General features: G+C 42.2%; 1 protein-coding gene across 1 annotated transcript; it reads right to left on the bottom strand.

The window, feature by feature from the left end:
- Positions 1–803: 803 nt before the first annotated feature.
- ogfrl1 (opioid growth factor receptor-like 1) lies at positions 804–10,773 on the bottom strand. The gene is made up of 7 exons (XM_079362436.1): positions 10,440–10,773; positions 7,914–8,000; positions 7,711–7,789; positions 6,622–6,700; positions 5,064–5,130; positions 4,175–4,320; positions 804–3,566 (listed from the first exon to the last, which is right to left on the bottom strand). Exons 1-7 carry the CDS (start codon positions 10,614–10,616, stop codon positions 3,020–3,022), a joined length of 1,182 nt encoding a protein of 393 aa, XP_079218562.1. The 5' UTR covers positions 10,617–10,773; the 3' UTR covers positions 804–3,019.
- Between the last annotated feature and the right edge of the window lie 502 nt (positions 10,774–11,275).

Below are 11,275 nucleotides of genomic sequence, written 5' to 3'. Positions count from 1 at the left end.
ATCAATCTTAGAATGAACGTCATGGTAACCTCCTCCTGTGTTGCACACCAAACTGTTGTTTACAGATGGATCTCTGTTGTGCCCTCTAGAGGTTCATTCCAGTAGCACCCATCTATATAATCAATTATGATCATATCAGAGATGTTTATGTATATAAATGCAAAGTTAAACAGCATGTAAATCTGGTTTTAGAAATTGAGCCTGTCGGTGACAAAAAGCTTGAAGCTCCTGTGAGGAACTTTTGATTTGTGCTGATTTTGGCGCCCCCTGTGGACAGGGTGCTACTTCTCCACTCCACTTCTTTTCACAGTCAAATGAATCACTTATCGAGATTCGTGGTGCTGGAAAAGTTAATTGAAGGCTGTTTCTGCAGCTTGCTGCTGGAGGCGTCTCCTCGTCCGACACCTATCCTGCGCCAGCAATTTCAGGCATTAAGAACAAATATACAGAAGTGGTCGCTCTTTGTGCTGATGGCCTTGTTTGTTTTTGTGGGTCACTCTGATCTTAAGGGCATCGACATCGATTTCAGCTTGTTTCATAACCAGCAACAAAATACAGCTTATGTTTGCATCAATCAGCTGATCCAATTTTGAATTCTCATTGTATCTGCAGCATTTAAGACCCCAACACATGCAAAAAGAAAATAGGTCCCAGGTTTAAAAATACCAACATTGAATTGCCTGTAAAAACCTCTTGCCAAGTCAACATTGCCCCAGAGGACCATAAATGCTTTCTTCCTGATGTTTCAGGATAATAATTGTCTTATATAAAAAACTACACTCGGGTAAGACGATCACCATATCAGAGGTGATCGTCAGTAAAAAGCTTCATTTACTGGAGAAGCTGCTTATGCTAAATCACACGGTGGCTTCACTTTCAGAGGAGCGTTATATATGCTAATTATGTGACCCTCATTAAAGTAGAGTAATGTAGAAATAATTAGTGGGGTATTTTTGGCATTAAAATTAACACATTTCTATACAGTGATTTAAAATGGATCCACTACATCACCATAAACTCGCCTGGATAAACTGCCAAATCATTGCAAAGGAAAAGCATCAGTCTGTTTTTACATCATTATACATTGATCTTTTCCGCCGTATCAAACAACCTTCAGAAACCTACAACGCTTTCAACAGGAAGACACAGATTGTCAAAAAGTGCAACACACTACACGTCACGTTCATTCAACATCAACCTCAGTTAAAGTTCACGCCCGAGCTCGTCCATCAGATGACCGCGAGAGGCTTTTAGGTGACACACAACTCTGAGTGGCAGCTGTCTGAGCAGATGAACCTTTTCATTTAAACTGCACGAGTGGAGACAAAACGACTTCCAGCGGTGACGTCACTGCGACCAGAATGTCAAATCACCTGTAGCGCTTTAGTGTACAGGAGACTTCGAAGGTGGAGTGAGGGCAGAAGCCGTCAATTCAGAACATCAGCAGTTTGTCGCCAGTAATTTAAAACTGATTTTTCTTTAACAAGTGGCAGCTTTGTGTGTGCGTGTGTGTGTGGGATTCTATAATGCTAACACATGCTAGCTTATGTTGCTTTACTCAACGTTCTCGTATCTTCTTGTCAGCCTGTTTGGCCTCACGCAGAGAGGTCCAAAGCATGGTCCATTTGGAGCCTTTATTAAATGTTAGTAGACGTATTTAGCTTATGTATTATTATGTTACATATTAAGCTGCTGTGAGCCTCAGTCAATGATCCTGACTGCTTGTTCCTCTGTGAACATTGTGTTTCGTGCTTCTTGCATTGTCACCGTGTTGACTATGTCCTTTTGTCCTTTGTCTTTTTCCCTGTCTTGTTTGCTGTCCTTGCTCTGACTTGCCTCACAACAAATAAAGTTGAAGTTGAGTTAACATTAGCAGGTATTTGTTATATTCAGCCACCTTTTAGCAAGAAAAAAAAAAAAAAAAAGTCCAGTGAAGCTCCACTGTGTCAGCTAAGGAGGGAAGTGATGTCACTTAAAAGCCGCTCTATTCACCATATTAACACTGACTCCATTTTCCTCAGACGTCACACTCGGTGTGGAGAGGATGACGTCGTACTGCTGTGCTTTATTTCCCCATTAAATGACACATTTCTCATTATGAGTGCAACACTGTTAAGTGTTCTTTTGTCTCATCGGGAAGGCTTGAGGTGATACTGATTTTGTTATATTCAAAATGTTTATAAGACTAACAGTACAACCAAGACCACAGAAACACGACGTCATCCTTTGGATACCTGCATGTGTCCATCTGAGCTTTGTGTCCGAGGAAAATGGACGCTGTATAAATACGGTGATATCTTCTTTCCGACATCGCGTCCACAAAAAGTCCAGTTCTTTTCACTCAAGTTATGTACAATTCATGTGGGAGCAGCTACGTTCAGCTTTTGTACATGTAAATTGCAGTGCAGATAAATATGGAGTTGTGCCTCTTATTAACAACAACGTGAGGATTTAAAGTTCAGAGTATTGCTATGACCAAACGAGCCCACGTGCTATTTTCCTGTTCTCAGGGTAAGAAATAAAAAAACTCCACAAACTCGTCCTGCTCTCTTTCTTCATATCGTAGTTTTCACTTCACAGCGCAGAACTAAGTTCCTCTCAGCAGACAGACGAGCCAATCAGCTGACGGCTTGAGTTCTGAAGCGTTATTTACTGTCAGTAACTCGTTTCACTTCCGAGACGGTCCCAGACCAGAACATGAAATAAGGCGGTCTTTCTACTGCGGTCACATCTAGCCCTGATCAGGTTTAGATGGTTTTGAGATATGGACCAAGGCAGGTTTGTTACCCCTTATTTAAAACAGCTAAACTGCTGATGAGAACAGAAAACACCTCATAGTATTTAATGAAAAGCCCTTAACCTGGATTGTTTCTAATGACACTTATAAATGTGTTTTAGTACCTATAGGATAATCCAGAAAGCTCCGGCATGAACACAGATTGTATTTTTCTTCTAATCTAAACCATTAATTACAAATACAGCTGTTTTGTTTACTTGATAACAATCGAAGCCTTGATCTCTACAAAGGAAACATCTCACTGTAGTCGTTTATCTCTCCTCTAGCCCCCGCCATCATCAACGCTCCCTCCAGTCCGGTCATACTGGAGCCCAGTCCTGCAGAAGCCTTCAGCCCTGCTCCGATCAGCTCCTGGCACATCATGGCATCATGGGAAGACACAATAATCCCTCTACTCGCATGCGGGCTGCTCTCCTCCCCCCTCCTCTGTGGCTCTGGCGTCGGAGCCGGCGCTCTGATCCCACTGCTTCCAGCACCCACGCTCGCTCCGCCACCACCCCCGCCTCTCCTTTTAGGTGGTGGGCCCCAGAGGAAGGCGTGGGCGGGCCGGTAATGCTGGCGAGCGTAGCGGAGCAGGCGTCTGCGGGTGGCCGGAAGGCGGATGGTGTAGACGAAGTACTCCAGGACGCTGTGTTGCATGCTGGGAAGGGTGTTGTGATACAGCGACTCCTCCAGGAACAGACGGACCAGCGGGGCCTTGAACGCCTCATAGCCGAGCTCACCAAGGGACTTCAGGATGCGTGTGATCCGCAGGTAATTGTGCTGGGACCTTTAAAGATACAAGAAAGACAGTAAAATGATTTTATTCAAAAGGATGAAATATTTGATATAGATTTTGATTGTATGTGGTCATTTCAAATCCAATAAAGGGAACCTAGAACCTCAGTGCATCAGATATAAAAGCATCAATAAATATCAAAGGGGACATTTTTCCTTAGCTTGCATTGTTTCCAAACAAGCCCAAAATCATTTACCATGTGTGGTAAATGGGAACAAGGCATATAAGAGGTTAAACGTGTAAAAACACAGTGCTGGGTAGAAGAGACGGAACATCCCAAATCTGTGATTTTCAATCAGTGCTTTGACAAGAGAAAAACAATGTGTCGTTCTTAAACCCTTCAAACCATCAGAATAGGATGTTGGAGGGTGAAAAGCCTCTAAATTAGCCTTCAGCCATCTGTTTGTTGACTTTCCACATGTTATTTCACATTTGGAAGCCGATAGAGAAACAATTAGGTTCCATTGGCTTGAGAATAATGGCCTTGCTAAAGGACACAAAAGCAGCAATTGGCAACTGTGCCATACGTTCACACAAATTCTGGCAGCAATTTTATACCCCTACGCTTCTGCACAATGTGTGTGTGTGTGTGTGCTTACTCATTAAGGTGCTGGAAGCGCTCCTGCCAGTTGGGGGCCCGAGCAACACTCCCGCTCTTATCCAGCAGTTTGATCCCATAGAAGTCCAACATGATGGAGTAAGCTGCCAGAAATCTGCGCTTGGCTTCGCGAGTGCTTTGGAATTCCTGACAGGTTTAAACACGACAGATCAGACAGCAGCACACGGGCAGCGTACAACCTTCCTGTTTGGCAGGTGAATGCGTTGGATGGCAGAGGGACAAATGATCCACTACGTAAAGTGTACTCAGCCTTCACCAAACTGCTCAAACAGTGTTTACACTCTGTTCACCTGGAACCACTTTATTTATTTCACACACTTTGGGCTCTAAATAAGGAGTTTTAAGATTTGAGTACGTCCACTAACGGGGCTTAAAGTGTCTGATAACAAGACAGGAAGTGACCGTATTTCAAATCTGAGAAAGTCATCGCTTTGCCCTTTATGTCACAAGACTGAATTGATGAAAGTAGTTAATGACCAACTCTGCCTTGGATCATTAGTTGTTCACGTTTGTTTTTACAAAAACCATAGTACAACCTTTACAAACTGTCCTGGAAGATGTTTACAGAAATGTCTGTGTGATTCTGTCCTAAACCTTGTTGTGTAACACGTTTCTGCATCATTGTCCTGTGCGACAACACAACATGCACCACACGGTTAAAAATACAAAAAAGTGAGATGAAGGATGTTTCACTGGTTGAATGAAAGACGCACTCAACCATGCTAAAGAGTTTACGCAGTGAGGAAGCATGAACAAAGCAGACATGCAGCTGGAAGCTCATCAGGCACTAACATGCACAAGGTGACAGGATGCTGACTGTGTGTGTGTGTGTGTGTGTGTGTGTGTGTGTGTGTGTGTGTGTGTCTCACTTTGATCTCGTCCTGAGTCAGTTCATGTGCGTAGAAGTTGAGCCCTTGTTCTCTCAATGGGAATAGCCTGGTGAGTGCAGAAGGATTTAAAGATGAAGTTAAAATAGATTCCTGGAAACAACATTTATCTACCAAGAGACAATAACACTGACTCATTCCACATAACCTGCTGCTGCTGTCAAAGTAAACAAAGACAGAAAGGACTGGTTGGGTTGTCATGATAATTTAATCTTAAACTCTGATACGACACTCAAAGTTAAAGATATTGGTATCTGTTTTAACATCACAACAACACAAATAGAAGTCCTGGCTCCCCTAATACAGGGAAGTGTCTCGTTATAGACCACAAATGCACACCCTTTATGTTTTACAAATACATTGGCAATGATTCGATACTAAAATCTTCTCTGCTCTCTGAGCTGTGACATCAACATACATGTTACATCTTTATGACACGTATTGGAGTCAGTGTGAGTTTTTGCCAACATGCAAATTCAAAAAGACCGCTCCGCTCTCGTTTCGCTCTCGGTAACTCTGGATTCAAATTTGATCTGTCGTTTTTTAGAACTTCTGTACTTTTTGCTCATTTTCAAACTGCTGGTATCAAAATGTATCTCACAGTCTCGAACATTTTAAACCCTAAAGCACTGCTACGTCTCTCTTCTGCTGCTCCAAATAAATGTTTGGGTTACCAAGAATACATACACCAATAATCTCTGTAATGTACAACAAGGACTTTCAAACTTATAATAAAACAGTTAATACTGGTGTCTTTACACTATAAACCAGCAATGGGTTTAAGCCCTGCTCTATCATTATTCTTATGTCTGTCATTGTGTCAGATATTACTGCTAAATAAGGCAATTTACATGTTTCTGTTTTGTACTAAGGCGAATTTAGATTCTTTTCATGGTTTTGCTTTTGACTTTGATTTAATTTTTTTTAATGGGGACAGATCAGAGGCAGATGTGGCTCAGTTTGTAGTCGTCTCTCAAGCGGCAGGTTCAAGGGTTCGATCCCGAGCTCCTGCAGCAACATGTCTGACTCGCTTTAATTGACTGCATTGAGAATTGCTTGAATCGCTCCTGCTGCTTCCTCCGTGGCATTTGAATGTGATAAATAGTTATTTTCATATCAGCCTCTGTCATCAGTGTGTGAATGTGTAGGTGCCGCTCACTCTCCGCCGGGCTGACGGAGTCGGAGATGCGGTTGTCATCCGCAGTAGGCTCAAAGTGCTTTGAGTAGACGGAAGACTAGAAAAGCACTATACAAGCTCAAGTCCATTTAACATCCGCCAAGAGAAAAGGTACAGATTTGTCTCCTGTGTCTTTAAAAGGTGTAAAGGCGACAGTCAATCATGAATCTATTATAAAATGTTCATCATTCAGAAAGTACGGCTTATTAAATCCCTTTATATCTGCTGACATTCATGTAGCAGCTCGACGCTTCAAAATGTGAGTGACTCCTGCAGCTTATTTCACGCAATTATCAATGCAGCCAATTACCCAGAGTTAGTGCCTTTCTTAGGTGAAGGAAACAGGCAGAGGGAATGTCTCACCACTGAATGTAGGTGTGATTGTGCTCCAGTTTGTCATAGTCGCCTCTCCACTTTGTCAGAATCTCCTCGATGTAGATACCTGAGCAGAGACGGGGGATAATTAGCTGTCATTTCTAGTGTGGGTCTGTGTACTGTGTGTGTGTGTGTGTTTAAACATTGGATCAGCTCACTAAGCTGCCGGTCTTTCCCAGTCAAACATGACCTTCAGCCAAACAAAACTCGCTAAGCCCAAAGCCAACACTGCTCCTCTGCAGCGTGGCAGCAGATCTATATGCAGAGTGTGAGAGCGACAGCGGTTAATCAACTAATCAATTTGTCAACACAAAGAAGAAAATGAGAAACCATTTAGTTAATTTTCTTATTTATTTATTAATCGGCAATCAGTCGTTTCTGGACTCTTAAACACGTCTTTGTTTTGGGCAAAACGAAAAGTTAAAGACATCACCTTGGACTTTGGGAAAATTATTTTCACATTTTTAGAGAGCATGATTTGACTAATCTAGAAAAACGGCAGCAGCTTAATGATAAGGATCAACTTTATTGATCCCTCAATGGGGGAAATTTAGTTGTTACAGTAGCTCAAAACCATGAAATATAAACGATAAATCTATTCCACTGAGCTGATTTAAATACAAACACATACTGTAGCAGGTTGGATGTTCATACTAAACCTCCGCAAACACAAAATACAGAATTGTTGGCATGATCTTTGGACGTGGTTTTTTGAGTGCTCGCGATCAGAGCAAAGCATGGAGAGACGCTGTAAGACACGCCCACCCTGTCAGCTCTCTTAAGGACACGCCCATCAAGAAGCTCACTTAAATTTTACTGCAAACAGAGCGGGCCAGTTGGAGGAAAGTGGGCATGTGGGGAGGGGGGTTCTTAAAGAGACAGCAGCTGATGTTTCAGGCAGAGGCTGAAATGAGGGCTTTTACTGACGCCAGCTTCAGATAAATAAGGAGGATGTTGAGCTAGACTTCTTGCAATGAGACCCCAATAAGTGTCCTGCACTGACATAATTAATGGTGAGAATGAACATAACAGATCTCCTTTAATGGTGTGTTGCAGGCTGAGTGTGTGTGATCTCACCATCAGGGACGAGAGGGATCTTGTTCAGGTAGAAGCGCAGATTACGGTACTCGTTGGGTTGCCGGGACTTTCTGTAGTTCTATACCAAAGCAGACAGAATTCAAAGAGATCAAACTGGACGCCTGAAAGAGTCAGGAAAGACATGTGCATGTGTGCATAGCTGCTTTTTAAGTGTGTGTGTGGGGGGGTGGGGGGGCATGTACCGGGTAGCTATGACGGTATTTGTAGAGATCCCTGGCAGCGTAGAAACTCCTCTTCATCTTTGGAACAGACTCCGGGGATCCAGTCAGCTGAGAGGACGGAAGAAAGACAGGGAAGAAAAAGAGAGAGAGAAAAGAAACATTCAGTTCAAATTCAGATTTCAAACAAAACCCTCCCATGTTGTAACAGATGCAGAGTAGCACTCATCTGCTATTCAGCCGAATGAAAAGAAACGACTCTGCTTTGAGGTCGAGGGCTGTCGTCATCCTTTTCTCTCTAGCAAAGGAGGACAATTCACTTCAGTGCTGCCGTGCCATCTCAACAAAAGGACGACCCAAGAAACCAGATCTGATCTCAAATCAAATCTGGGTCATGTTCACTTTTACTGTCCAGGAAGGCTTGCATTGTTACACTGAGCCTGTGAAATCTTACTGCATGTATGTCATGGAAATTCAGCCATTTTCAAACCTGGGCACCTAAATGAGAAACGGCTTCAAACTGGAAATGCACTCGTAGATTGTAGGACTATGCAATTAATCGTCAATCAACCTTTGCATTAAACTCCATGAAGTTCAACAATGCTTCCTCACTCAGCGTGTGTGCATTGCTCTCTTTGGACACAGAGGTGTAATGTGCATGCTTTCTAGAAGAAGCTAAAGCTACCCTGGGATTCATCAGTGCTCGTTTAGTGAAGGGAAACAAAGGAGATTTATTGCAGATTGAGGAGGGACACTTTGCAAACGCGTATTGTAAAAAAAAACGTGAAAAACATCAGACAGATAAGTTTGAGCTAATGCACTCCTTGATTTAAAAAAAAAAAAAAAAAAAAATCCTGATTAATGTGGTTATCGCAATATTAAACATTACTGCTCATGGAATATGTTTCTCATATCGTGCAGGTCTATTGTTTCAGCTTGCAGCAGGTATTGGGCTGTAAAGGCTGCAATGTAATCACTACAAATATGCCTGCTCAAAGAACAGCCACCAAAAGATCTTTAGAGGAACGTTCAGTTTGTTGATGTTGGCGCCTCTTGTGGACAAAGTTGTACCTCTTGTCTGATCTTGTTTAAATACTGTTTCTATTTTATGAAAATATTCCCATACTACCTTGTTTTAAGAGTGGAAAGCATCACTCGTTTAGAGTCTGCCACAGAAAATGCTTTACAAACATTACAAGGCTGCAGGCTGTGTTTTAGTTTGAAATAAACCATCACTTTTTTTACACAAACGTTTATCTGTAAAAACCTTTTCTAAAATATGTTTCAACTACTTCACATGTCACTGGCAAAAACAATCACTTCTATAGAGGACAAGCTTCAATACAAGTAGATAAATCCCCTTTAACTAAACCAAATGTCAGTTGTTATTTTTCTTAAACCAAACGACCCAAAACTTCAAGTAATACTGTGTGTCTACATTATTGTGACAGTAAAATCTGCAAACTGCATCCTCATTTCAAAGATATCTCTGCATCTAACAAAAGAGCCGATGTGAAACACAGCTCCTCTAATAGTCCCATAATAACCTGCTGGTTTTAATAATCTGACACAGTGTGAAGTTATCTGATTACAACTGGGGCACAGGGACAATAATCATCATGAGGCGGCAGTCTAATGAAATATTTTATTTCCTTCATAACCCAGCAGGCAGATGGAGTAACTTTAATTAGAAAAACATTAGTGGAATAACTAAACTCACTAAAGTCATGCAGACACCACATGGTGGTGATAACACAGCATCATTTTCATTAAGTGCTTTTAAAAATTGGTAACGATTATAGTCAACAAAATGGCAATTAAGCTCAAGGGACACCTCATTTGTAGTGAACTGCTTAAATCAGTGGTGTCCAAACTTTTTTTCTTGCGGTCCAAAATTGTCGCGTTAGAATCGCTCACGGGCCACAGGGTTTTTTTTTTTTTTTTTTTAATATTGGAAGGAACTTTTTGTATTTTGACCTCTTCAAAAAATAATGTAAATACACAATAACTAATTGCAGTGGGAAACTGTTGTGTTCTAATTTTTTGGAAAGAATAGTCAGGCCTTTATAGGTCTCCCTCGCTAACATGAAAAAGAAAAAGAACGAAATATGCCATCTGATGAGGCCTGGGGCCAAAATCTTCTGATTCTTCGAACGAAGTCAAGGGCCACAAACAATCCACTCAAGGGCCACAAATGGCCCCCGGGCCGCACTTTGGACACCCCTGGCTTAAATGAATCAGTGCCTGGTGGATGTACGGTCACAGTGACGACTGTTACAGCTCCTGAGCAAAGTTCCTACCATGTGAGATTATACCTCTATTCAGTATTTGCAAGAACATTGCATAAAAATGACAATTTCTTGAATGGGGTTTGGCGTAGCTCCAGGTTACGCTCGTCTCGAGACAGCAGCGCGTGAGTGATGTGGGATGCTCGGTCACCCTCTCCGCGTCCTGGACAGCGCACAGCATCGACGTGGCCAACCTGGCTTTAACTGCACCGCGCACCGGCTATCTCAACATTTTCACACAATATACTGTCAGTGCATTTACCTGCGGAGACGAGTCTCCAGCAGCGCGCTCGCTCTCCGCCGGGCTGATGGAGTCGGAGATGCCGCTGTCATCCTCAGCCGCCGGCTCGTCGCTCTCGGAGTCCGACCCCCACGTCGAGTCGCATTCCTCAACGGTGCTCGGCTCCTTGAAACGCCAGCTGCCCAACAGATTTCCCATCTAAAAAACATGTAGCACCTTCCCCTCTTCGACTGTCCTCTGCTTTGCACAAAAAAAATTCTACATTATTTAACTCACTGCCTCTTATGTCGGTCCACAAAGCGATGGGCTCACATTGCCCTCAGAGCGGAGCTTTTAAATGGCAGAAAAAAGGGGAATTTCCACATCAGCAGCGATGATGCGCGTTTCTGTATGAGGGGTGTTAAGTGCCACAAAGAAGGAGGAGGTGGCTTTAAAGCTACAATGCATGGATTTTAAACTAAATAAGAATTAATTCTCACTATGGTTACTTGTTACCATCACTGAATGCAGATATGTAGTATCCATAGTTTTTTTTTTTTTTTTTTTCTTGAAGCAAATTTATGCTTCAACCTCAGGCAGACAGTAAAGGAAAACAGTATAATTATACAAGACAAAATTATGGGGGACAACAACGTGAGACCTGCAGGGTATATTGACATAATTTAATGTTCTCTGGATTTTTTCCTCCTGCGTTCTCACATCAGCCCACTCAGACTTGCTGCCACACGTGAAAGTGTTTATTGTGAACATGCCTGGTAATATTTTATCTCTATTGTATTTTTCTTGCTTTATTTAATTAACATAAAAAAAAGTTTTAACTTGTTGCTGTTTTTGCTAATTACTCCTGTTTTTGAGTT

Source organism: Symphodus melops (genome assembly GCF_947650265.1).
Source record: "Symphodus melops genome assembly, chromosome: 15".
Taxonomy (NCBI): domain Eukaryota; kingdom Metazoa; phylum Chordata; class Actinopteri; order Labriformes; family Labridae; genus Symphodus; species Symphodus melops.
This window is presented reverse-complemented; position numbering and strand designations above follow the sequence as displayed.